The 26,873-nt window shown below is 39.6% G+C and overlaps 1 protein-coding gene across 2 annotated transcripts in view; it reads left to right on the top strand.

Moving 5' to 3' along the window:
• nckap1 (NCK-associated protein 1) overlaps nt 1–26,716 on the top strand; it is a 37,009-nt gene extending 10,293 nt beyond the window's left edge. For both annotated transcript variants that reach the window (XM_030748696.1, XM_030748694.1), the window contains 30 exons: nt 5,357–5,467; nt 9,023–9,109; nt 9,210–9,266; nt 10,420–10,562; nt 10,709–10,799; nt 11,717–11,854; nt 12,056–12,104; nt 12,222–12,378; nt 12,596–12,652; nt 13,149–13,245; nt 13,915–14,021; nt 14,158–14,290; nt 14,520–14,601; nt 14,782–14,840; nt 15,041–15,186; nt 15,280–15,412; nt 16,475–16,594; nt 18,059–18,198; nt 18,694–18,825; nt 19,983–20,201; nt 20,868–20,998; nt 21,260–21,357; nt 21,846–21,939; nt 22,281–22,363; nt 23,115–23,195; nt 23,285–23,378; nt 23,463–23,579; nt 25,293–25,402; nt 26,067–26,156; nt 26,429–26,716. In XM_030748696.1, coding sequence (XP_030604556.1) covers nt 5,357–5,467; nt 9,023–9,109; nt 9,210–9,266; nt 10,420–10,562; nt 10,709–10,799; nt 11,717–11,854; nt 12,056–12,104; nt 12,222–12,378; nt 12,596–12,652; nt 13,149–13,245; nt 13,915–14,021; nt 14,158–14,290; nt 14,520–14,601; nt 14,782–14,840; nt 15,041–15,186; nt 15,280–15,412; nt 16,475–16,594; nt 18,059–18,198; nt 18,694–18,825; nt 19,983–20,201; nt 20,868–20,998; nt 21,260–21,357; nt 21,846–21,939; nt 22,281–22,363; nt 23,115–23,195; nt 23,285–23,378; nt 23,463–23,579; nt 25,293–25,402; nt 26,067–26,156; nt 26,429–26,545 — 3,273 coding nt within the window. In that variant the 3' untranslated portion in view covers nt 26,546–26,716. The remainder of the gene's footprint in view (nt 1–5,356; nt 5,468–9,022; nt 9,110–9,209; nt 9,267–10,419; nt 10,563–10,708; nt 10,800–11,716; nt 11,855–12,055; nt 12,105–12,221; nt 12,379–12,595; nt 12,653–13,148; nt 13,246–13,914; nt 14,022–14,157; nt 14,291–14,519; nt 14,602–14,781; nt 14,841–15,040; nt 15,187–15,279; nt 15,413–16,474; nt 16,595–18,058; nt 18,199–18,693; nt 18,826–19,982; nt 20,202–20,867; nt 20,999–21,259; nt 21,358–21,845; nt 21,940–22,280; nt 22,364–23,114; nt 23,196–23,284; nt 23,379–23,462; nt 23,580–25,292; nt 25,403–26,066; nt 26,157–26,428) is intronic.
• The last annotated feature ends 157 nt before the right edge of the window (nt 26,717–26,873 follow it).

The following is a 26,873-nucleotide window of genomic DNA, read 5'->3' as shown; positions in this document are numbered from 1 at the left end:
AGCTGCTAGTTAGCTAATTATGTTCTTCTGAATATAAAATGAAGTCAGTAATACCTGGTGAGTTAACCTAACTGAAGACAAATCAGCTGGTTACACACTGTAATGATGAGACTAGCTACAAAGAAACCTTTTTAATGTAGTATAATAGAATTTGGAAAATAATTACTTTGGGGGTTTTGCATGTTTTAGCCCATTAATTACAACTGCCTATATGGCAAACTATCATTCAAAGAATAGGAATTTATATTAAAAGATTAGGTGTGTTTATTTTTTTTGCCTTTAGCTCTCTGTAAAAGTTATGTCACTGTCACTGGTAAAACAGTTCTGAGAATAGGCTCCTGATAAAAACTTTCCTTTTTGTAGCTTTTAAAGGCTTGAATATTTTTATTATCTAACTTTGTATAAATCCTGTTTAGCGTCATATTCATCAGCTCTAAAGTTGGAAAGTCAGACTAGAAACACAAAATAATTCGATTTTGGTAAATTGTTACTATATTACAAGAACTTAGCAGTAGGTCAGAGCAGATTGATTGGCCAAATATCAATATCAGCTGATATCAGTCCTGTTGAGTGATAAGGTGGCATTTACCAATATCAGGGACTGATGTCTGTTGTGTCAGATTAAATTTTTATGTACTAAATGTTCAAAAATTGTGTGATGAGGAGGTGAAAGACTTTAAAAGTAGGTCAGTTTTTTTTTTTTTTTTAAATAATAAAAAGATAACTTTTCCTGGACCATCTAAAAACAATCAAACAGCACAAAACAATCCAAAAAGAATCAGCACTGGCTTTTATGTAAATGCAGTTTATGTGAGGTATGCTCTATTTAAAAAAAAAAAAAAAAAATCATACCTGATTTAAATTTAGGCCAATCTTCTCTTCAAGATCATCTCCCCATACACTTCTTGACCACTCTCAGTACAGCTGCCATTTTCAGATCACTTCAAGGAAGTCCCACTTGCACTTGTGTGTCTACAGTTTCACCACAGACCTCAAACCTGTGCAGAAAGCTTTAATCTCAGCTTCTGTGTCAAATTGACCCAACTTTCATGTTGAGAAACATCTCTTGTAATTACAGCTGGAGCTTCAGATAAAATGCAGAGACTGTGGTCTAAGTTTCCAAGCCACAAAACAGTGCATCAGATCAGAAACATAACTATGAAATCAGCCCCCAGAGTCTGACTGTAAATATCATTTCTACTCTAACCTTGTGAGGTCAGTGAGGAAGAACATTGGACAGAAATGACCTGAACCAAAAGTTAAGAGCTTTTAGACCACACCAAAAAGAAATCTTTGCTCAATCTCCAGATTTTCCTTCTTTATGCTTTTCCCCCAATGGTGGATATTCAGAGAGCGTTGTATAGCCACAAGTGCAAGGGGACAGAAATGAGACCTCCACAGGATGATTTTTAAAGGCACCTGTGGAAGCAGTCCAGAGTTGCAGAAAAAGATAACCTTGAAGGGGAGGTTTGCTAAATTTATATACTGTGTATGAGTGTTGAATTTTTGTTTTTAATCGGCTGAATCCTGAAACTTTATGATCAGACCCATAGAGTACCTCGATACAATTTTAAAAAGCAGCATATTATTAATGTATAAAGTAGTAAAAAACATAGTTAATCTATAAGTGGTGTTTTTAGATACAGTTAAAGTTGTGAACCACATTAATATTTGAGAGAGACTTGTTGCAGATAATGCGACAACAGCAGCTAAAAATGAATCAACTTAAGTTTTGAATTTGGGCTAAAACATGACAAAACACTACACGTGACGTATCAATGCAATATAGTAACTGAACAATGTCTTTTCTGCAGTTGCCCGGCGTGAGTCAGAGGGTAACTACATTTTGGTTGCAGATGTAGCGACTAGTCTGTTGGGTGAAGCTAGTGGTGTTGTCACCAGAGGAGTGCTGTGTTAGCGAAACCAGGCTTGCGCTTTTTGCAGTTGCATGGATTTGACAGTCACATCTTGATTCCTTGTCATTAACATAATTAAAATCCAGCCTGCCTCTCGCACACCTGAGCAGATTTTCATCTAGCCTTTAAGCGTTGATGGCTGCTGTCTGACCCGGTGTGAAAGAAGCAGGATAAGGAAACAAGCTGAGACTCGAGGTCCAGTCTGTCATTGATGGCTATTAAAACCATGTTGGTGTTGTGTGTTTCTCTGTGACCAGTCCCTCCACAGTGTCCACGTGTTTCTGTGTTTGAGATCCTGCAGTAGTGAGTGTGTTTCAGACGTAGAACTAAGAGCTGAGCATGCAGAGCAGAACTGGGTTTTGGCTTTGTATCTAGCATAATGCATAGACTTTAGTAGATTATGCTCGCTGGGTAGGCTTTACTTTATTTTTCATGTCATATTTGTAGGGAATTAAATTTATTTGAAGCTGCACCATTTTGCATCCTAAGTTGAATTGTAGCAGATGCAAAGTGGCAGCAGCTGCTTATCAGTGTTTCCTCTTTAACTTGTGCTTAAACCAGCCACCAGCTTTGCTGTGATTCTGTATTAGCTGTAGCCAGATTTTAAATTTAAAGTGTGATTAAACTTTAATTCCTAAAAGAGAGAGAGCACTAATTGTCATGGTTTTAAAGGCTTCAAAGTCTTAAGGCCAAACCCATCGTCAGTGATGCGGTATATCGCAACCCAGCTTAAAATGGGACAACTGCTCACTGTGCTGTGGGTGTGTCAACAAAACCCAAATCTCCAGCCTGCATTTCATCATGTTTTGATACCGAGGTTGTCAGTGTGAACTAGCATGTGTTGCTGTGTTGTGGGTTCATTTTGTACTGGCTCATGCTGGAAACCTTTCAGCGCCATGCAAACTGAAATCCAGGTTTTATGCTTGTGTTGCTGTTTGCAAGCCTGATGGGCCAACAGCTGTGATTTGTTCCTGCAGGTGTAGAAAACAGCGCATTTTATAGTATATCTAAGTGGTGCAGTTCTCATTTTGGTAACTTTGTGTTACTTTTTATGGCCTCTCTGAATGTGCACTTCCACCTTCTAAACTTGAACATTAACCGTGAGGAAGTGAATCCTCAGAACAGTCAACGGGTCTGACCTCTTCTAGGATCGTTCCTCGGTGTTGGCAGCCAATAAACTTTACACATTCACTCTGTTTATGGCACATGCATGGACCACATCTTCCTCACCATTTGCTACTACACTACCCATAATGCATGAGTGCTCTTGCTTCCTGCCAGGCAGTCAGGGCAGACACTTCAACACATGTAGAGGAAAAGATGAGAATATTAATAATAAGAAAAAAAAATGCAGCTTTGCAGGTGCAGTGAATTAATTCTGCTCATTTAGGATAGAAAACACTCAACTGAGAAAGGGCTTTCTCTCTGACCACTTATATCTCTCTCTCTCTCTCTCTCTCTCTCTATGCCCCACTCTACCATAATTTCACTTGAAGCCTCCATGTGCCTTTAAGTTCTCCCTCCTTCCCTTTCTCTACCTCTTTTCATTCCTCTCTCCTGTTTCATTCCCTCTACCTGCTCATTGCTCTGCCTGTCATGTAGTGGTACTAACCACTCAGAGACACAGTTTGAAACTGAAATCATTGTCACCTGGGACTCTCAGTGGTTCTCAGCCTCATTCCTGTTGTTGACAACTTTTGTCAAAGCTAAACTTTCATGATTAATTGTTTGTAAACCATCACAAAACAGTGAATAAAATATCTGCTGGTAATGTGCCATTCTGGCCAAATTGCCATCAAACGCTTTCTGAAATTGTTTCTCTCATTAAAATTGCTATTTGATTTTCTGTCTTAAAGGGGACCTTTTTAGGGATGTTTAATTTATCAAATATTAATTTCAGTTACAGTTTTAGCTTCAAACAATTATTAAGATAATTAAGGTAAAATTATTTTTGTGCCACATTCTGTTTCGCATTGATGCTCTCGTTTTGTGTTTCAGCCCTACCAAATTTACTTTTGTCACTCCAAAAAGCCCAGGTTCACTCCCTGCCAGGCACATTTAGTTCAGGTCTTTCCCTTTTATTTATTTTCAGTAGAATTACAATTAAAATTCAAGGAAATCCACTTGGAAGGAAGTTCAGGACATCTGTTTTCTTCAAAATCTGAGTAGTTGTGTTCATGAGTATTCATGGTCTCAGTAGTGACCAAAAAAATATGCATATGCTTCATATCTTTCTAAAAACTTAGTTCTTAGTATTCTTTTCCCCATACTCCTGGCTCTGTATGGTGTCAGTGTGGAACACGGTCATGTCAGGCACACAGCTCTGGCTGTGAGCACAGAAGCTCCACCCACCTGTTATGTAAACTTTTCGTTTACGAGGGGCAGCCAATCAGAATGAAGTTTGCTTAAAAGGTGGGAAGCTAAAAGGACTTGTTTCAGACAGGAAAAACTGAGGGTTTGCTCTAAGGCCCAGTGTAGGGTAAAGATTATTTTTATCTGTGAATCATGAAAAGCTACTGCGGCAGAATCCAAGGATAAAAATGTGGAACTGGAAATGAGCAAACTAGGACCCTTTTAAGTGACTACTCACTGCAGCTCTAGTTGTGTGTAGTTGAAATGTGACGGAAAATTATTATTTGGTAACAGTTTTAAAGAAATGGTAAATGGACATTTATTTTTTAGTATTGTCCTTTGGCATTGTCCCATGAGGCATATCTCACCAATAGCAAAACAGGTTTCAGTCATAAGTTGGCGTAATTAACCCAAAACAGATTTTTTTTTTCTTTCTAAAAATAACCAAACCGCAAACAGACTTCTCAGTAAGGGAAAAACGAGACAAATTATGCTACCATCACTCCATCTGCCTACTTATGTGCTTTAAAACATATGAAATATTACCAATTAGTTAATAATATCAATTATATTACCAAAGTTTGATTAACTATTAACTAAGGTTAATGTCTCCGCACAGCTCAGCAGCTGAGAACCACTGATAAGTTCAGGCTCTTGCTCAGTTGAACCTGGTTTATCCCAACACGAAAACTGCAGACTTCCAAACTTTGTTCAGCCTGGTGGAAATCTACCCTGTCAACCCCTCGTTGGCATGTGCATCTAAATGAAAAATTAGACTGCACATGCCACTGCATCAAGTTTGTGTGTGTGTTCGTTTTCATGTCTTGAATATGCCTCTGGTCTGGAAACACCACTGAAAATATGCAGTGTTGATATTTCATTCACCCAAACTCCTCTTCAGATATCAGGCCTGGGATAAACCAGGTTTCACTATGAGCATTAAATCCCGGTGAATACAACAAATCTAACATGCCATGCTATGAGAAAACAAGAAAAGGGTAAAGAGCCGGGTGTTTCAGTATCAGCATTGTAATTGGCATTTTTTTTTTTCTCTCTCTCCTCACGTCCTCTTCTCTTTTCCTCAACAGGCATGTGGCGATCCCAAGGCTAAGCCCTCCTATCTCGTTGATAAGAACTTGGAATCTGCGGTTAAATTTATCGTCAGGAAGTTCCCTGCAGTGGAAACGCGGAATAACAATGTAAGTATTCCTACATGTATGTTTGTGACGTAAAGAGACGTGGAATGAAAGGTGTCCTTTTAACGGTGTGGATGATTTTGATTTGACTTTGTGTTACTGCACATTGATATTCTAGGCTGCAGCTTTATTTTTATGCTCCCCCTATCTTCTTATTGTTGCATTTATACCTAAATTTTTTTGTTCATCAAACATATGGGGGGAAAAGAATCATCCAGCACTACAAATATGGGGCGTCAAGCTAGCAAATCATGTAACTTTGGAGAAAAGTCTGGATGTTATGGGGTGATGAGATCAGACATGTATTCACAGTCATTTTGTAAAATAGATTTTTATCTTATTAAAGGGCACATTACATTGTAATATAAAAGAAAATGTTAAAATATTGGCTACAGTGTTTCCAATCATTTGTACACCATGTAAAAGCTGCTGCTAATCAATAGTAATATTAAAAAAATAAAATGGTTCAATAAAGTCATCAAACGTTTTAATGTAACAAAGAATCACAGTCACAGGGCCCACAGTACGGCCCTGCTATTGCTTTACTTTGACAGAAACAATGGAAGCTGTATTGGAGTTTATTTATTTTTCCCATTGATTATCCTCAGAATAAAATATTTAACCATTAGTTTACACACTCAACTGACATGTGCACTTTTGCCAAATCAGTTCTGGATAAAATATAAAATGTTTAGCGAGATATTCGTGTGCATCTCTGACAAGCACATTAATATATTTATGTAGTTTGCTAAACTTATTTATATAAACTCTGGCGATTGCCAAATTATATTGTTTGTGAGTTTTTTCCATTGAGCTTACCTCCACACTCTGCAGCCAGATGCTGGTACAATACAAGACTGAAGTTGTCCTCTCTGACAGCCTGTCCCTGGGAAATTACTCTCCTCGTTCAGTCTGTGTGTAGTTTAATCTGGTGTCGGATTGCTCGGCTGGGCAAACAAGACTCCCGGATTGGAGATTAATCTGGGAATTGGCTGGGCCGTCTATCCAGCTGGTTGATCTGCTTGACTACCCGCCTTCGTTTGTTTCCTCACTGTTGTAAACTTTGTGTTTCTTTTGTGGAAATGCCAGCCGAACGTCCTTAATTTGATTCCACCGGAAAACCTGACGTAGGGTTTTTCCTGTTCAGTGAACTTAAGTGGAGCAAACTGGGGTTCGGCAAAACGTGAAGTAAATTTGTTTACCTTATGAATGAACCACCGCCATCACCACCTGGGTTTGTTTCATATCATTAGCCTCACAGTATAATTGTCTAAGTCATATTTTGTCCACATTGAGATATCTGCCTAAATGGAACCATATTTAGCAAAGTAGAGTGCAGGATGAGATCCTTTCTAGAGAAGCAGCTGAGTTAAATTAAAGACGGCCGCTACAGCGATCCAGCCAAAGAATCAGACAGGAAACAGGAAGGGCCAGGGCTAACTGGTTAGCAGTAACTGACCTTTCAAAATAAGGGCATGGGGGGCTGACCACCAATGAACTGATCACTGTGGGCATTGTTTTCTCAGACTAATTAAAAGAAAAAGAAATTGATTAAAAAAGTGCTAAAATTAGTTAGTGAATATAAATGAGTGTGTGTTAACATTCATTGGTGGCTGGCCCAGGTGAAATCTGCGCTATTGTAATGGTAGCATCAAATATCCAGCGTCTCTTACCACCGTTTCAGGTGTGTGTGTGTGTGTGTGTGTGTGTGTGTGTGTGTGTGTGTGTGTGTGTGTGTGTGTGTGTGTGTGTGTGTGTGTGTGTCAGTCAAGTGAACTAAACCATTGCTCATCAGATGTTTCTTTTTAGCTTTACTTGTTAGCTTATGGCCTTTGTGTTTATGTGAGAGCACCATTTAGCAAACAGCTGTGTTTGTGTGAGTGTGTGTTTGTGTTGTGTGTGCGTGTGTAGCTAATTGCTTTATTCAGTATAACTGTGCTTAAAAAATGTGTCTCTTACGTTGTTTTTCTGCTTTGTTTCTGTGTTTGTTTGTGTTCTGCATGCTAAACTTGGCTTAATCCGGACTTGTGCTTTTTGGTAAGTTTTTGTATCTAAGTTTCTGTAACTTTGAGTTTAATTTAAGCATTTAAGTTTTGTAATAATGTATTTTTATTTGTACCTTTTTATTTTTATTATTTTTAAAGCTCTTTTTGGAGTGTGTTTTGCTTTGCTGAGCTTTCTCTGGAAGCATTTTTATTTTCTCTCCTTCATCCTCTGAATGACTGTGTGGCTGGTTACCCACCTGGTTTGCCGGCTGGCTCACCACTAGTTGGTTAGATTTGCTTGAAGACTGATTGGCTGGTGTTTGAATGAGTATCTGACTGCCTGCAATAAGGAGTATTACACAGTGGATAATCTAAATTATGGAAGAAAAGCAAAAACCCACTGATCACCTACTGTTTTAGGATTTAAAAATGAAAATGATTGTTCCACTTTTACTTAATTTTGAGTCAAATAACATATTTTAACTCCTTGGTGCAGCAGCAGTGTTTCACATTTCCTACACTTGTCATTTTTCCACTTCTACCTATTAGACCAGTTCTGGTTTAGGCTGCAGTTCCGACCTCCAGTTGCTTTGGAGCTGGAATCATTTACATACAGGATGCTTCAGTCACTTCTGTCATGTAAATACAAACTGCTTCTTACTTGCTAAAGATGAAGTCTTCACATTGATTTTTAGATGTAAAAGATTGATTCAACAATCTTTTAAAGCTGAACTGGGATTTGAAAACACTTTGCACCCACAACTAAGACGGATATCGACAAACACAGGAAGAGGTTTTGTCTTTCTATGCTTTGGCTCAGTCTTCCATCTCACTTCTGTTATTAAAATATAATTAAAATGCTATTGGGTGAACTGTTCTTGCTTTGCTTCGATAGTAAGATTTTACTTTGGTGAAACTTTCATGCCAAAAAACATGTTATTCAGAACTTTATTCAGCAAAGAAGTTGCAGAAGAAGAATGTATATGTATGCCAAGTGTGCCAGAAAATCTTTAAATGCAGTAAGTTTTCCACCAAAGTAAAATAGCCTCATCTATGCACATGGAATTTAATTTATTTTTTTTAAATCATTTTAAGAATAGTTTTAAAAATAGTTTAGCTCCACTAACTGAATTATTTAGAAAGTGTGTGATTTCTGCCGCTTTGCTGTTGATTAAGTTTCAATTAATTAACTTCAAAATGAAGAAACTCGAGACCTGATGATCTCTGTGGATCTCTGAAGGGAAACTTGATAATTGCATCTTTTTAACAGGAATATGCTGATATTTCTCTTCTGAGTTAAGAAAAAAAATGTTTAAAAAAAAAAATCATATTTCTAGAATTAAATAGAACCCATCCAGAGGTTATACTTTATTTAAAAAGATGATTTCAGACTTTGGACATCAGTCTCATCTTATGTCAAACCAACTTTAAAAGAGTAAAAAGCCCCGAGTTGCTACACGAGTGTCTCTGCTACTACTGAGAGGAAAGGGCCGTCAGCATTAAAGCAGCAGGAGTCTCAGGTTCATGCAGCACTTATAAACTTTGTGTTCTCTATGTGGTTTTACAGCAACAGCTCGCTCAGCTGCAGAAGGAGAAGTCAGAGATCCTGAAGAACCTGGCTCTCTATTATTTTACCTTTGTAGACGTCATGGAATTCAAGGTGGGGGGAAAAAAATGCATCGCGGCACATATGTGAAGCATACAGACAGATTTTACTTTGGTGACTCTAATGAAAGCTTTTCTCTTCACTCCATCAATAGGATCATGTGTGTGAGCTGCTGAACACCATTGATGCCTGCCAGGTCTTCTTTGACATTGTAAGCAAATGTGTTTTTATTTTTTCTTACTCTTTTTTTAAGGATGTCACCTTTAATAGGACTTTTTTTTTTTTTAAACTTCAGCAAGCAAAGAAACAAGCCTAGAAAAAGGGGAAAAATATCCTGCCAGAACCTGCAAATGAATAGCCCTCCTCCTGTCTGTTCTGAGCACCTCCATCCAGGTGATCATGAGCAAAAACTAATTCGCTGCGGACTTTTCAGCTTCACATATAATTCAGGCCCAGTTCTCACAGATGAAAGTCCCCTGCTCTTCTGCTGAACCCATTTTTGCTCATGAAAAGTTTTGTGATGGGCCAAAGTCTCCCTTCACAGGCTAGAGCCTGAACAGTGGGCCCTGAGGAGGAGCGGGAGTCTAGTTCCCACTCAGAGGACTGAAACAATAGGCTGAAAGGTTATTGTGGATTTAAATTTTTTTCCTAATGACTTCAAAAACGTATTGTAGAGTTTAGTGCTTTCTTTTGTTAGAACTATAAATGGCTTTAAAATATGCTTCATATTTCCCTCTGAAATTGTTTCCAACAGGAAGAATCCTAAGATTCCTATTTTCTCCTCTCCTTTGTCTCCGCTGTTTTTTTTTTTTTTCTTTCCATTCTTCCTCTTTCTTTGATAATTATAGAGCCACAAAAGTATTTTTGAATGTTTTACCTCCAGCAAGTAGGTTAAATGATTTGTCTGTTTGCACGAAAATTTTACCGCAGGTTGGGTTTGGACCAATCGATCCGGATCTGGATTTAGGAATTTTCGGGAGAATTCTTTACACTTGCGAATTGAACAGAAACTTTCACATGCTTTACTGCGGTTGTAGCAATTCATTTTGCCAAGAGACCACGTGAGAAAATCGGACTGATGTGGAGAGCCGCTCCAGCAAACTGAATTCAGTTCTGCTCAATATTTAATTTGATCTCTTTATAAGCTTATTGGTGCGGCTCTCCACAACAGTTCGATTTCTCATGTAGTCTCTTGGGAAAATGAATTGCCTCCCCCGCTTCAGAGGGAATTTTCAGCCTTGATTGGAGGTGTATAGTCTCTTATTTCTGTCTAATCTTTGCTTTTCTTGATCTTTGCTTCATGTAATGACACCCTTGTGGGGGTTTTTTTGTTTTCTTTTTTTTTCTCTTCTCCCTCCTGTCAGACGGTGAACTTTGACCTGACTAGAAACTACTTGGATCTGGTGGTAACATACACTACTCTGATGATAATACTGTCTCGCATAGAGGAGAGGAAAGCCATCATAGGACTTTACAACTATGCCCACGAGATGACACATGGAGCCAGGTAACTGAGAGAGACGTGCAGAAGTCCAGTTAGATGGATGGGAGAGGTCTTGCACACGAGTGCAGGCATTCCAACACATCATAAATTCCAGCTGTTAGACGTAGTGACCGTGGTGTGTAAGTAAGCGTGGTACTGTGTTGCTGCAGTGACCGGGAGTACCCCAGGTTGGGCCAGATGATTGTGGATTACGAGAACCCTTTGAAGAAGATGATGGAGGAGTTTGTTCCACATGGAAAGGTGAGAGAATTGTTTGTGCATTTTATGGTTTCACTTTTTAATGTTGTGCAGTGTTGTTACTTTTTTGTTTGTTTGTTTGCATGCTTTTAGTTATTTTCCTCTTCCTTTGCAAACTTGCTGGTGTTATTAAAATGGTAGTTTAGTTAAACATGGAACCACCAGTGGGTGGCTTCCAACAGCCATGAGACTGAGATGAAACAGTTATGGTGCTGCTGCAGTGATGCTTTTTAGCTCACCACATTTCTTTACACCTGTGGTTTAATGTAGTTCACCTCAAGCCAAAGTGAGGGGAAAAGGCCTCCTTGGTCAACAAGATCTATACTAAAAGTTGGGAGAACATTTTTGTAAGGGAACCCACTGATTCATGTAGGTTGTGTCCAGTGCATTCTACCACCACCTCAGTCTTGCTCCGCTCTCGTTTATACCTGTATATGTTTACACCTGTGTCTGTGGCGGACAGGACCTCTGAGCAGGAACAAGGCGGGCTTTATGGTCAAAAATGCAGTCCAGTCTAAGCCTAATTCCTGTCCCCTCCCACCCCCACCATAACAAATCAGTGTATCCATAACAAATCATGACTGTAAAATAACTGTGATCTCAGTACTGATCAAAATAATCACTATTTTGATTTATTCATTTTTTTTAATTCTTTTTAAATGTTTAGTTGCCATTGCATCTCATGTGCCACATAGACCTTAGTCAGTCCACAAAGAAGCAGTTTTTAATTGAGAGTTGAAATACCAATTTAATTGAAAACAAAGAGAAGGCAGTTTTATAAACTTTAATAACAGAGTGAAGCAACACAGCGACGGATGATGGTCCACATTCATGTAAAGTAGCTCTGACGCTTCTACTCATTCCGTTTCAAAACTCAGTTTTTACTGAAAATGTTTCTTCCTGCTGCTCCTCTCCTGCAGTCCCTGTCAGACGCGTTGGTCAGCCTTCAGATGGTCTATCCCAGGAGGAATCTGTCAGCTGACCAGTGGAGGAACGCCCAGCTACTCTCTCTCATCTCTGCTCCTTCCACAATGCTCAATCCTGCTCAGTCTGACACTGTTAGTATCATGATAATTGGCTTAAAATAATTGATTCTTTTTTTTTTTTTTTTTGTATAATCTAAATGATCATTTAAAGCTTGCCAAGAGTCCATTAACCTGTTCTGTGCAGGCTTTTCATGTCAAAGCTCCTTTGTGCAAATGATTCAACTGGAAAATTAAAAAAAAAAAAAAAAAATTCAACTGTGTGTCTGTCTTTAGATGCCCTGTGAATACCTGTCACTGGACACAATGGAAAAGTGGATTGTTTGTAAGTACTGTAGAAACAGCATCAAACCCGATGGTCTGATCATGTGAACCGGGTGCCAGCCGATCAAAAGGTTCCTGTCTGCGCTTCGTTCTGTATCTGTCTCTGTTCTCTTTGCAGTTGGCTTCATCCTGTGCCACGCGGCGCTCAACAGTGACGCAGCAGCGCTGTCTTTGTGGAAGCTGGCTCTGCAGAGCTCCACCTGTCTCTGTCTGTTCAGAGATGAAGTCTTCCACATCCACAAGGCTGCCGAGGACCTGTTTGTGAACATCAGAGGGTATGAGGATTGTTATATGTGGACACAGATGCACAAACACACAGACTGTGATCGTTAGGTTTTTTTTTTCACTTTCATATGATTGTTGAATATCTTAGTGGATTGGATGGTTATTGAGGAATTTGATGATTTGATGGACATTTTCTCTTAATGTTCCCATTTTGCTCTTTTTCTTTCTTTTTCTTTTAAGCATCTTTTCCTCTTATGTGTTTTCCAGGTACAACAAACGCATCAATGACATCAGGGAGTGCAAAGAACAGGCTCTGTCTCATGCGTATGTATAACCTTGTTTCATATCCCCTCATCAAATCCTCTTTACTTTTTCTTCTCACAAACGTAAAAAATACTCCAATTTTATGATTTGCTTTTTTGCCAACGCCCCCATTTTCTGTATTATTAATTTTATATTCCTGGTCTTTTTAAGATTTTAACTGTCGCCTTAGCTTTTGCTTCTACCCTCTCCCGGGAAGCCTCACTGTGAAGCATCACCTTTTTTTCTCTGCATCCTTTTTCATTTTTTTCCCCCAGTTTTATCCTCAACTTGCCCCCCCCCCCCCCCCCCCCCATGTCTCATCTCTGCTTTTATCCTCATTACTTATTCCGTCTTCCCCTTTCATCTTCATTCTTATTCTTCTGCTGTCACTATCATCTACTTACTTTTTGTCCTTCTGCAGGATTGTCCTAAAAGTGTCAGAATACCATTTAATCGTGATGCTTTGGGTGTTTTGATGTACTGTTCTGAATTTCTTCGTCTGTCTGGTTCTCTACAGAGGCTCCATGCACAGAGAGAGACGCAAATTCCTCAGATCAGCTCTGAAAGAGTTGGCCACTGTTTTAGCTGACCAGCCTGGACTGCTAGGTCCAAAGGTAATCTAGAATACCAGTACAAATAACCCTATAATCAGCTGTAAACATAAAGTAAAGCCAGTGCAGAAGTGCCTTAAACCTTCTTTCAGCACGGGATAGCCTCTAATTTCTTTGATCTGTGACCTTATTCCTAATGTGTTTATGGTCTCAATCCCTTGTTTTATTGAATATAACATGATCTTTATGTTGTAACTCATGGTCCATATTACTGTCATGACTGATTATAACACAGGGCATGATTAAAGGCAGCCCTGCCTTGTGATTTGCATTCGGTCACATCTGGCCAGGTGTTCGTGAAGTTTCAGAAACCCTGTGATGGTGAACATATTTGGCTCAGGGTTTCAGAAGCGGTTCTTTGCACAGCAGTGGTTTACGCCGCAGCAGCTAACATGACATAAAAACAAGTGTATCTCAAAAGAAAGGGGCTGAAAAACTTGGATTCTTGTAACCTAATTAATCATAAAAAGCTGCCTAAAGTATTAAAATATCACCTGTTTAGTTGCTTTTAGTTTCTCATTGTAGCATTATAGCTGTGCTGAAATTCAAATTGTATTCAGATTGTGAAGAAGTAGATGCTGGTAGCTGCTTTTTGTAATGAATGTTTTTCACAGTTTTTTTTTTTTTGTTCTTAAACTCTCTCCATTTCCCTCCAAATTTCTGTTCTGCTAGGCGCTCTTTGTGTTCATGGCGCTGTCATTCGCCCGTGATGAGATCATCTGGCTGCTTCGACACGCAGACAACATCCAGAAGAAAAGCACAGATGATTTCATAGATAAGTAAGCACAAGTCTTTTGTGTGTTTGTGTATACAAGCCACATGTCAGTATAAACACACCTGCTTGTTGTGCACTCGGCCGCTCATGTTTCTTTCGTTTCTGGTGTGTGTGTGTGTGTGTGTGTGTGTGTTTTGCAGACACATAGCAGAGTTGATCTTCTACATGGAGGAGCTTCGAGCTCACGTCAGGAAGTATGGTCCTGTGATGCAGCGATACTATGTCCAGTACCTGTCTGGGTTTGACGCTGTGGTGCTGAATGAACTGGTTCAGGTGGGAACACGCAGGAAAAGACAAACGTGGTGTTACTGAGTTGGTGTCACCATCCAACATCCCTCTGAGACCGCTTCAGTTTCAGGATACATGACTCCCTGCCTCTAATTTTTTTTGTCATATTTAAAAGCAGAATCTATACAGTCTTTTTTTTTTTTTTTTTTTTTTTTTTTTTGGACATTTTGCCTCACTTGTTTAATCAGCCTCCTCTTTGTGTTTCATTTCAAAGAACCTGTCTGTGTGTCCAGAGGATGAATCTATAATCATGTCTTCATTTGTCAACACAATGACTTCTCTCAGTGTGAAACAAGGTGAGTCTTTACTAAATGGAAGATTGGGAGCAGTAACAGAATAAGGAGTAATTTTTGCAGTAGTACTAGGTCACGGCAGTATTGATTATGGTAAAGATGCTGTGGATTTTAGGAGGAACCAAAGTTATTAAGATACTGAGTGTGATTTTTTTGAGTACACTTTTGGTTTGTGTGTTCCAGTGGAGGATGGAGAAGTGTTTGACTTCAGAGGCATGAGACTGGACTGGTTCAGACTGCAGGTATAACCATAACTTTAGTGCTTAAATTCTTTTGAAATAAGTTCTTCGAGCTTAACGTGGTTTCCCTGACTACCAAAATGTATTACAGTCCGTTAAATATTAATACAGCTGTTCAGTCATTCGGGGCAGTGCAAAATGGAACAGTGAAGAACTTGAATTTGTCTTTTATGTCCTGCTTGTGCTCTTATTCCTCTCTCTAGGCCTACACCAGTGTCTCTAAAGCCAGTCTTGGTTTAGCCGATCACAAGGAGCTCGGTAAAATGATGAACACCATCATCTTCCACACCAAGATGGTGGACTCTCTGGTGGAGATGCTTGTGGAGACATCAGACCTGTCTATTTTCTGGTGAGGCACTCATGTGAAACTCAGAGAAGTCCTGTGCATAATTCAGATATGATTTGAAATATCTCTGTGCTCCTTCTGTGTTTTTGTGTGCAGCTTCTACAGCCGTGCATTTGAAAAGATGTTTCAGCAGTGCTTGGAGCTTCCCTCCCAGAGCCGGCACTCCATCTGCTTCCCTCTGCTTTGTACGCATTTCATGTCCTGCACACATGAACTCTGTCCTGAGGAGGTAAATACACACATGCAAACAAAAACACAGTAAGATATTCTTTTTAACAAAGGGAAATTAGAATATGTGGCCTGTAGGGGATGAGGATATTTGAAAGTTTCCCAAGCATGGATGTCAGTGGGTTGAACACAAGGCACAGAGGGAGAGTCAACAATAGGGGGACAGGGAAATATATAAGTCTTAGACGCGGGGGTGGGCGTAATGAAAGGAGGTGGAAAAAGTCCAGAAATCCACTTAGACTCGTTTTCTTCTGTTTAAAAGTAAGCTAGGGATAGTTTCCTGTACATCCATGGATGCACTTCAAATAGCTAATAGCTCATTCTGTGTGATTTTAATGGTATCAGTTGGTCAAAATGTCAGAAACAAATATAGGTTAGAAAAATGTAGCTGTAGCTAACCTCACACATGCCCATTTAATCAGATTACAAACTCCTGCGTCTCTTATTTTCACCCAAATATGGAGTTTGCTTCTTTAGAGATTACTAGAAGCATCTTTGACTTCCCAGTTTCACACAAAGATGCTTTAAGTTTAAAAAAAAAAAAAAAAAAAAAAAAAAGTGGGGCATTGAAGGACAAGCCACACTTCATGTGGAAAAACTCAGATATTTGCTTTATAGTACAAGGATGTTCAGCTGGTAGAAAAGTGAAGAACAAAGAAAAGGAATAATTCCATTTTGCATGCAGTGGAAATGGACTCATTAACTCAACTCTCTTACTAGAAGGACACTATAAATAATAAATACTAAAAGTTGTTACTGGACGCAGCAGACATTTGGGTTGTACACCCATCTAAGATGTGTCTCAACAATCACCCCACGGTAAACATTTTGGCCTTTTTGGAAAATGTTCTGCAAATTTCACTATAGTTTTTCCTCATTCGCTCACTCACGCCGGCCTGTTGGGAACTGGAGCCGTGGATCAAACTGACAGCCCGCTTTACCCTCTGAGCCCGGACATCAGACGTGATATATCTGTGACAGGAAATATGTCAGTCATATCAAACAGCATTGTGAATTCTGCCTGCCGTTGGGTCATTTTGTCTCTTTCCACCTTCCTCCTCAGCGTCACCACATAGGGGATCGAAGCCTGTCATTGTGCAACATGTTTTTGGACGAAATGGCCAAACAGGCCAGAAACCTGATTACCGACATCTGCACTGAGCAGTGTACACTAAGTGACCAGGTAGGAACACAAACCCAGCCATTTAAAGGGCTAGTTTGACACTTGTATCTTCAATGTAAAGCCAGGAGACTGTAAGACGAGCTGCATAGACTGGACACAGGAAGAACAGTGGCTACAAGATAAACAAGTAAAATAAACACTGATGCAGGTCACCAGCCTGCATCAGCCACCCCCTGTTCAGCTTCCTCCTGTTGAATGCTGGTTGGGTTCTGACAGGGTTTATTGGGAAAGAACGTCGGTTCAATGATAAACTGACTGGTTCATCATATTTAATCTGTTCTTGAGCTAAAATCAGGACTTCCACTAGAAAAGTGCGCCAGATGGCTCAGAAAGAACAGCGTGGCTACATTTGTGCACAAGAGGAGAGACAGAGAAACACACCCGGGAGTTTATTTCCTTCTTCCAGTATGAAGAAAGTGTGTGTGTGTGTGTGTGTGTGTGTGTGTGTGTGTGTGTGTGTGTGTGTGTGTGTGTGTGTGTGTGTGTGTGTTGCTTTTGATTAATTCTATCCAAGAATGAGTAAATGATTTAGCCTGCTTTGCATTGTGGTTCTAAGTGGATGAATAATACTTTTTATACCTCTTTAGATGTTAAGTTATAACATTTGACTGGTTCTTTCATCTTTTTCTAATATCTTGATAGTTTTGTTGTTCTCTCTTTTTTTTTTTTTTTTTTTTTTTAAAGAAGTTTAAAATCAAAAAATAAATAAAATAATAATAACAGTTGTTTTGGTGCACTGGCTGGGTTTGTAATATACAACTGAAACCCTGTAAAGTGTAAAAACATCATTTTGTAGTTTTACAGGCTTCTAGGATCAGACAGCTGCTGCTCCTATCTGAGATATTATCTCAAAGTGGTCTCAATCTATGTAAAATATTTCCCCAGCTTGTTTGTTTTTTTGTTAACCTCTTCTTTTAAGTCTGACCTGAAATATTAACATCAAAACGTCGAGTTTTGAGATTTTGAACAGCTGCTGCTTGCCCCGACGTTTCAGTTCACCCATAAATAATCCCTTTTTCGGACAATAAGAAATCAACTACTGTCCTAATGAACTGTGCTAAGGAAGATTACCACGCCTCACTCTGTTATTCTCTCCATCTCTTTATTTGTTGTCTTTTTTTTTTTTTTTCCATAGCTGTAAGATAAGATGAAATATACTTGATTCATCCCAAAAGTTCTGATATTCCACAGCCTTTAACAAATGTGCTTAACGTGGAATAGCTCAATAAAAAAGACCAAGGCAAAACAAAATAACTCTATAAGGTAAAAATTAAGTAATAGAAACAATTTCAGTAAAACGGAAATACGTAAAGGACCTCAATTAAATAAAAATTTTAATTAAAAAAAAGAAACAATGCAGAAAGCTGAGTATAATACAATAAAGTTTCTCTTACCAGTAGAGCAAAGTAAAATGGGTAACAATATGTTACTAAATGGATTGTATCTTTTTTTTTTTACTTGTAGCTGCTTCCCAAGCACTGCGCAAAAACCATCAGCCAAGCCGTGAACAAGAAGAGCAAGAAGGCGACGGGGAAGAAAGGCGAGCCGGAGAGGGAGAAACCGGGCGTGGAGAGCATGAGGAAGAACAGACTGCTGGTCACCAAGTTAGTTCCAAAAGAAGAAACATTTGAAGATCTGATTGTTTGCTTTTGAAGAATCTACAGAGCAGCAGTCTGTCATTACTATTGATTCTGTCATAATTATAGCAATCTATAATTCTTTTTAGATTAATAACCTTGTTATTAGTTTGACACTCCTAAAGTATCCATCTTTGTTCACGTAATAAAAACAATAAGTAATATTTAGTTGTTTCTTTCTGCTATAAACAGCTGAAATATTATTTTGTACACATCAAATCTGGCTGTTATTATTTTGTACCCTCCACCAAGTTATTATCACAGTTCCCAGATGTGTCCGTGCTTTCCAGTTGATTTTTCATATTTTCACCTACATGTATCTATACCGCCTTCATTTTACGTATCATAGTTTTGCTCCCCTTTATTGGTTTCATTGGTGTTTTTGCTGATTGTTTTCTCAGATTGTTTGTTTTAATCATATCTGTTGTTTTTGTGCTGTTTTTTTCTTTCCTTCCCTCCCAGTCTGGATAAACTCCACACAGCCTTATCTGAACTCTGCTTCTCCATCAACTATGTTCCCAACCTGATTGTGTGGGAGCACACGTTCACACCGAGGGAGTACCTCACTTCGCACCTGGAGATCAGATTTACCAAGTAAATAAGCACACACACACACACACACACACACACACACACGGAGACCGTGAATGATTGCAGATTAATTTAGTCCAATTTAGTGTTGCCCCTGTTGACCCTGCAGCCCGACAAATGCAGCTTTTCTCTACCTCTGTGTTAATTAAATACTACACATGCAGCTTTCAGTGAATAGGAAAAAGGACAAATTACCACCTTGTCATCACAGACAGTAATCATTAAGCAGCGCACAGATCAGAAGTGGTGCTTTAAGCGTTTTTTTAGAAGTAGATTAATTGAACTGTGTTAGATGTAAATAGCTGGAAAGGAAATAATGGAGTAAAACAGCAGAAAGGTGCACCACCATAAAGGAGAGGGTTTTTGATGTCAGGGGAGTGAGTTGCTTTTGGGTCAGCACTGTGATACTTTAGTCTTGTTGTTTTTTGTGTATTAAAGCAGTGTCAGCTGGGGAAGTGTAACCCATGATATATTTTTTTTTGTAACTACAATTTACAGACATCCCCCAAATGCATCATAAGATTACGTTTATGGAAAGGGTACAGCGGTAAGGATTCATTTGTTACAGGAAGCCAGAGACAAGAAATCAGTAAGATTAAATACTTGGCTAAGTGTCTCTGTGAGAAAGTATTTAGATTTAGACATCAAGAGTGATAAAAAAATTTTAGAGATAAATTTTCCCAGAAATGTATAATAAAATGCCAATAGACACCAATCCCTAATTGGAATCTATGGGGGAATTTTGAAATGGCAAAAATGGGTGGTATAAATATACTTTTAGGGGAAGTAGTGTTTCAAAAACGCATAAAGTTTTGAGTTCTAGCTCATTTGGCTGAAGGACCGATAAGCTCGTTTCATGGAGAGGTGTCTGAAGTTTGTCTACGATTCACAAAAATCTCTCCTCCTACATTATTGGTTAGAATTTAATCAAACTTAAACACAGTGATTTAAATAATGAGTCTTCACCGAAATTGTCCTCAAGGTCAAAGTCACATTTGTCACTCAGTGAATGTTAATTCTTATTAGTCTGTGCAGTACAGCCAGCCAGTGACAAGAAAATGTGTAGCTTTCCTTCTGTATTTCACACGTTACAATAGCCGTGCACTTACTGAGTTTCCCTCCACTTACCGTATGTTTTCTCGACCTCTAACTGTGTCCAGGTCCATAGTGGGGATGACCATGTACAACCAGGCTACTCAGGAGATAGCCAAGCCCAGCGAGCTGCTGACGAGCGTCCGAGCCTACATGACGGTGTTGCAGTCCATAGAGAATTACGTCACCATCGACATCACACGAGTTTTCAACAATGTCCTCCTGCAGCAGACGCAACACCTGGACAGCCACGGGGAGCCCACCATCACCAGTTTATACACAAACTGGTGCGTTGATGTTTAGCACGTCCTCCATTCGCTAAAAACATTATTATTGAAATGACCAAAAAAATGGGATAGTAAAGGGGAGCATAAGTGTAATTCCCACTTAGGTGAGGCCATTAAATTTCATAAAAGCATAAAAGACATTGGGCACATTAGCAGTTATCAGAAACTTTTTACAACATCTAATAAAACAGTTGTTTTACTGTGTGCAGAAGAAAATAAACAGTGTTAAATCAGAGCTACTGTTCTCATTTCCAGCTCCATATCTTTATTCTTGGGCTCTTCTAGAGTAGCTTTGCATAATTCACAGTAAAAAAAAATGATTGTAATTTATCTTCTTTTAAGGATGCCCTGCCTTTCGCTTCCGCTTATTTGTGATAGGTTGCTAAAGGTTGCTGAAATCCTATCAGCAGTAAAATCTATGGTTTTAAAATTCAGGAAGGTCCACTGTTTAAATGGAGGGCCGAGTGAGCACATCCACACCAATAAAGGGCAAATCCTGGACCGAAAACAAGCACACAACAGAACAAAACATTTAATGGTTTGCACACCCAGTGGCTACAGTTGAATTTATTTATTACACCCCAAAGACCTCAGAGGTGGTCTGATTTTCTGTTGAGGACCAAGCATGTAACCCATACTGAGAAAGCATCCTGTGTGTGTTTGTAGGTACTTGGAAACGTTGCTGCGCCAGGTCAGTAACGGACACATCGCCTATTTCCCCGCCATGAAGGCCTTCGTCAACCTGCCCACCGAGAACGAACTGACTTTCAATGCTGAAGAATACTCTGATATTTCCGGTACAAACACAAAGATTACTCATGCGAACACGTAGTCGCTAACAGTTTCATTCACACAGTATTTATGATGACAAACAACACATCCGCTATGGAAGAGAAATCTTAATCTTGCTGTTATGTGTGTCAACATAAAATAATACTCATTCATAGTCATACATAGAAATGCAGGTGAGACAGAACCCACCTGTGTTTTGTGTTCTTTTGCTTGTTGAGAAATGGACCTGCACTTGTCTGAGTGTTTGTTTGTTGCTGCTTCCACAGAGATGCGCTCTCTGTCAGAGCTCTTGGGCCCGTACGGTATGAAGTTTCTCAGTGAGAGCCTGATGTGGCACATCTCGTCTCAGGTTGCTGAGCTGAAGGTATCCACATACCCACAATCACAGAGATCACATTAAAAAAAGAAAAAAAGATGCCATCACAGAAACTATTATACCCACTCTGACGGCTGATATTATGAGCTCCTCCTTCTTTAATGCCGAGTTTAGCTTCTGATTGGCTGCCCCTTGCAATAGTAGGTGGGTGGGGCTATGCTCATGGTCAGATGTGTGCACTCGAGGTGACCATAGTGGGGATATCCCTTCCTCCTTACATCACAGAGTGGTGGAATTAGGAAAAACTGACTGATATTGAGTATTTAGAGCCGTTAGAAGCCTGAACGTTTGACTTTTTTGGTCCGTGGTCCCATTTTTGGAACCAGGCTTTTGTAAAAGCATCACATTCTGTCAGAAGAGGGCTGGACATTCAGCTTATGACCAATACACATCTATTGCAAACATCGTTTTTCAGGGGTTAAATACATTTTTTTACAAATGTTCCTTTGTATGTCTGTGCGCTTTTCTCTGTGCAGAAACTGGTGGTAGAAAACATGGAGGTGTTGACTCAGATGAGGACGAGCTTTGACAAACCAGACCACATGGCTGCACTCTTCAAGAAACTCACCTGTAATCATTAACACACACATGAATGCATGTACTCACACTTACTTGGCACAGTTTTTGGCAGCTACAGTTTCAACTTGATGCCAAATATTTAGGAGTCGCGGTTATAAGTGATTATCCAAACATGATCTGAGTGTTTCTGCCTTTTTTGTGTGTTCAGTAGTTGATATTTAACTGTGTTTGTAATCAGCAGTCTGGATTTGTTTCATGCTAATGTTGATTTAAAAAAAAAAAAGTCTGTATTTTCTTCTCTTCATTGATTTTTGGTTGAACTTCTGAATGAACGTTTATCACTATAACATCTGCCATAGTGCACTGACTTACTCTATTTTGTATCTTTGTAGCTGTGGACAGTGTTTTGAAGAGAATGACCATTATTGGGGTCATTTTGTCCTTCCGCTCGCTCGCTCAGGAGGCTCTGAGAGATGTAAGACACACACACACACACACACATCCATAAAATTGTACTAATATTCAGCTTTGGGTTATATTTATGGCAAAGCAGCTGCAGACCCTGTTCCAGAAAGCAAAACTGGACTAAATTTAATTCTTTATTATTATTTAGTTTAAAGTGAGTTTTTGAATCCAGGCTGCAGGCAGTCTCAATGCGTCCTGATTGCACTGAAATCTTTTCACACATGGACATACATTCATAAAAAGCTGTCATTTTGAAAGGTACAAAAAAAAGAAAAAAAGAATTAAACTCTGAGCCTCAACATCTTTTGTGGGTCCAACATCAAAAGTCCAGTTAAACTCTATCTGCAGTCACTTTAGTTTGCATTATGTCCCTTTCAGTTTACAGGTGAATTATTATAAATAAATATCCAATATAAAATTTTCTAGGATTCCGGCTAAATCTATTAGGGAGAACTGACTCCTCTCCTAACAGACCTAACCCTCCTAACACTGGTTTAGATATGCCACCAGTTCAAAACAATACAAAATGACATCTAAAAATATCAGTAAATGTAATCATACTTTACATTAAGACACTTGTTAAGACAGGTGTTGATGTGTGCGTCTCTCTTTTGTTGACTCTTAGTCATTGAAACTTTCCGAACCCCTGATAGATGAATACTGCTGGAAAGCACACTTGTAAATATTTTGGAATACTTCCTCTTCAGCACTGATTCTCCACCTTCTCTCTTAGTGATCTGTCTCTGCTTTCCTCTTTCCAGGTTTTGTCCTGTCACATTCCTTTCCTGGTCAGCTCAGTGGAGGATTTCAAGGACCACATTCCCCGAGAGACGGACATGAAGGTAAAACACACCGACAGACTCGTCAAAGCGGATCAGCTTCCGGATGTGCCCCCCGCCTTGTGTTATGTGGACGTTTTGTCTGTTTCCAGGTGGCCATGAACGTTTACGAGCTGTCCTCAGCAGCAGGTTTGCCCTGTGAGATCGACCCGGCTCTGGTGGTGGCCCTTTCCTCTCAAAAGAGCGGTGAGTCACAAACACAGCCACACGCGAACACGGTCCAGGAGCCGCGCAGCTTGTCTGCATGACCGTCCTGATGTTTGTCTGCAGAGAACATCAGCCCAGAGGAGGAGTATAAGATCGCCTGTCTGCTCATGGTCTTCGTGGCTGTTTCTTTGCCAACGCTCGCCAGCAACGTGATGTCACAGTACAGCCCCGCCATAGAAGGTAGTGACTCTCACACAGATTTTATGTTTGGGGGCTGTTACCAATCCCATACAGCTGAGTGTTGGCACCCGCTCAGCGGTGCTCTTGCTTTCATTATTTATTTATTCTAAAAGCATCATAGGCCAGAGGTCAAGAGGAGAGTGCAGGCAGGGTAGAGTGGGTAGAGACAAGTTTCAGGAGTGATTTATGACAGAAGGATAGCAGCAAAAGTGAAAGGGAGGGTTTACTAGATGGTACTGAGACCTGCTATAGTGTATGGTTTGGAGATGGTGGTGCCGACAAAAAGACAGGAGGCTGAGCTGGAAGCAGCAGAGATGAAGATTTCAGATTTTTTTTTCTTTTGTTGGTAGTGACCAGGATTAGAAATGAGTTTCAGAGAGGCAGCTCGGGCTGAGGGGTTTGGAGAGAAACGCTGAGATGGTTTAGATACTGGATATACTGGACAAAGGTGGTTGAATATGGGGCTGCCAGGCAGGAGGAAAAGCAGAAGATCACACAGAAAGTTCATGGATGTAGTGAAGGAGGACATGCAGAGGGTTGGTGTGACAGAAAAAAGGATTTTAGAGAGTTTTTTGTTCAAACTTCATTACAAATCTTTGTCATGTTCACTTTGCTATAAGCCTAAAAATCACCAAACATGTGCTGGAAGTCAAAGATGTCTTATGTACTTTCTGCTGCCCTCCAGGTGTTTCCAAAGGATTTCATCTAGTTTTTACATTTTTTTTTTTTTTTAATCATTTGGTGATGATTGATTTTGGTTTGGAGCCGGCTAAAACTCTATGCAGGAAAATTTGTTGTGACTCAAGTCATTACAGACAGAAATGATAATACATGGTGTACTTTAAGTATATTTGTGACACAAATTATTTCCCCTCCCTCATTTTGTCCCTTCAGTTTTAGCTCTAATATTTGTTAATAAAGGGGATAATAAGTAATGACTCATTGCTGGAGAAAAAAAAAAAAACTCCTCTTTGTAGGAAACATAATTTACTGCGTTCAAGGCGCAGGACTGTTCTGCATGCAAATGATGTTGACCCTGTGCCCTGAGATTGATTCATTTGTGTGCACCAGAGACATATTATCATCTTCATTATGTGTACTTTTTAAATAATTAATCAGTTTTAAATGTCTGTTTACCCCCATGTGACCTGTGTGTGTGTGTTTTTATTTATTTTGCTTAAAAGATTTATTCAGTTTTACAGACTTGATATTTAGTTCCACGGAGGGACTCTGCTGCAGATACACGAGGCTTTTCGATAAGGTATCAAAGAGAGTCGTCACTCAAGGTCTTGAATTATCAAGACGCTGCCGCATAACAACCTTGAAATGAAAGGCGCCATTGTTAATAAGGGACATTTGAAAAGGATAATGAGTTGTAATGGGCTCCACCATTGTTAGTATGCAGACTGCGTCTTAACCAGCAATTGGTTTTTCCAGGAGCACGTCCTAAGACGTGGCACCGGTGCAGCCGCGCTAACAGTTCTCTAACCTCATCATTACATGCACATTTTATATTCACATACTTCTCATGCATATCACATGCTCACATAATGTGTGTCTGGTTGAAATGCGGAAATAAAGCCGAGGACTGACAGATCCAGGTTTTATATGCCTGAGATTTTCTCTGGTGTGAAAGTCACATGTGAGAAATGAAACCACAGTTAACGACCGCTCGTTCTTCAGCTAACGGTGTGCGTTTGCTGCCTCCTACAGGCCACTGTAACAACATCCACTGCCTGGCCAAAGCTATCAACCAGATCGCTGCTGCTCTCTTCACCATCCACAAGGGAAGCATAGAGGACCGCCTCAAAGAGTTCCTGGCTGTAAGACTTACTTTTCTTCATGTTTGATAGAAATTTACATTATGACTGGAGTTAGGACAACACTAAAGTAGAAAAAACTATCTTGGCACCTCTGCAGGGCACTGTGTTTTCATCCTGTGGTCTGGATGATGTAGAAAAATTAAAGGAAAAACCTACAATAGAGGTGTCTGGTGACTACCGTATGGCTTAGGGGTATTATTTGGGTTCCCTTGTCCCCTTTAAAAGTGGTCCAGCTTTATCCTATGATGAAACCTTTTTATCCATCTGGGAATCTTTGAGGATGACAGTTCTGCAGTCCTTAGGACATGGGGACTCACTGAACAGTTTGATGTCTGTGAAATGACCTTGACAGTCATTCGCTGTGAGCCCAGCTGAATGTCTGCGGGGAGATTTTTGGGTCAAATATCAAATAGTTTTCCTCCAGTTACAGCAACTTGGGGAAGAAGCATAAAGGTGGCAAAGCAGGCATGAAACATTTAGATGCATTGGAGGTTCTGCTCCAGTAATTATGTAATCAAGTCACATTTTCTTTGATAAAAATGGCGTCTAAGTCACAGTTTTTGTCAAAAAAAAAAAAAAAAAAAAAAATCTGAAATTTAATTAAATGAATTGATGCTTGACTAGTGAGACTCTTAATGTCGGTCTGTAACACGTTTCTGTGTAGCTGGCCTCATCCAGCCTGCTGAAGATCGGTCAGGAAACGGACAAGATGACGACGCGCAACAGAGAATCAGTCTACCTGCTGCTGGACATGGTGAGAAAACTTCACGCAGTGAAGCCTCTTGGGGGTGTGGCTAAAAACAAATATCAAAAAGTAAACTGATTGGAAAACCTCTCAATGCACCCACTGGTGACATGCTGCCACCAGGTGGTGAGATTTAAATTAGTTTAATTACAAAAAAACCCACAAAATTATGAATATGGGGTCAAGTTGAGGTGTGTAACTGGTTTTTAAATTGCAGTACATTTCAGTATATTAACGTGTATTTCCAATAAGAGTTGTTGTGTATTTCTTTTGTGCTTCAGATTGTGCAGGAGTCTCCCTTCCTGACCATGGACCTGCTCGAGTCCTGTTTCCCTTATGTCCTGTTGCGAAACGCCTACCACGCCGTCTATAAACAGAGCATCAGCGCTAATGCATAAAGACGCACACTAACCACACAGCGAAGGCATACCTTACAGTGTGCCATTGAATGGGGACACAGACAAAACAAATACACACTACCAGAGTACACTAAATCCAGACTAAACACACTAATCTATGCCTACAAAGCCTCAGCATATTCAGACAAAAAAAAAAAAAGCGACACTGTCGACATGTAAACACGTAGCATTTAAAAACAAGTCCGTTCAAAATACACAAGAGGTACACAAAATGTAAGAAGAGCATATGAAACACAAGTGCTCAGATTAAAACACACATACACAAAACATGTGAACAGAAACACAAACACACGAGCTGGATGAAGTT

The sequence above is a fragment of the Archocentrus centrarchus genome, chromosome 15 (assembly GCF_007364275.1).
Source record: "Archocentrus centrarchus isolate MPI-CPG fArcCen1 chromosome 15, fArcCen1, whole genome shotgun sequence".
Taxonomy (NCBI): domain Eukaryota; kingdom Metazoa; phylum Chordata; class Actinopteri; order Cichliformes; family Cichlidae; genus Archocentrus; species Archocentrus centrarchus.
The sequence above is the reverse complement of the archived record's forward strand: the minus strand, read 5'-3'. Positions and strand labels throughout refer to the sequence as shown.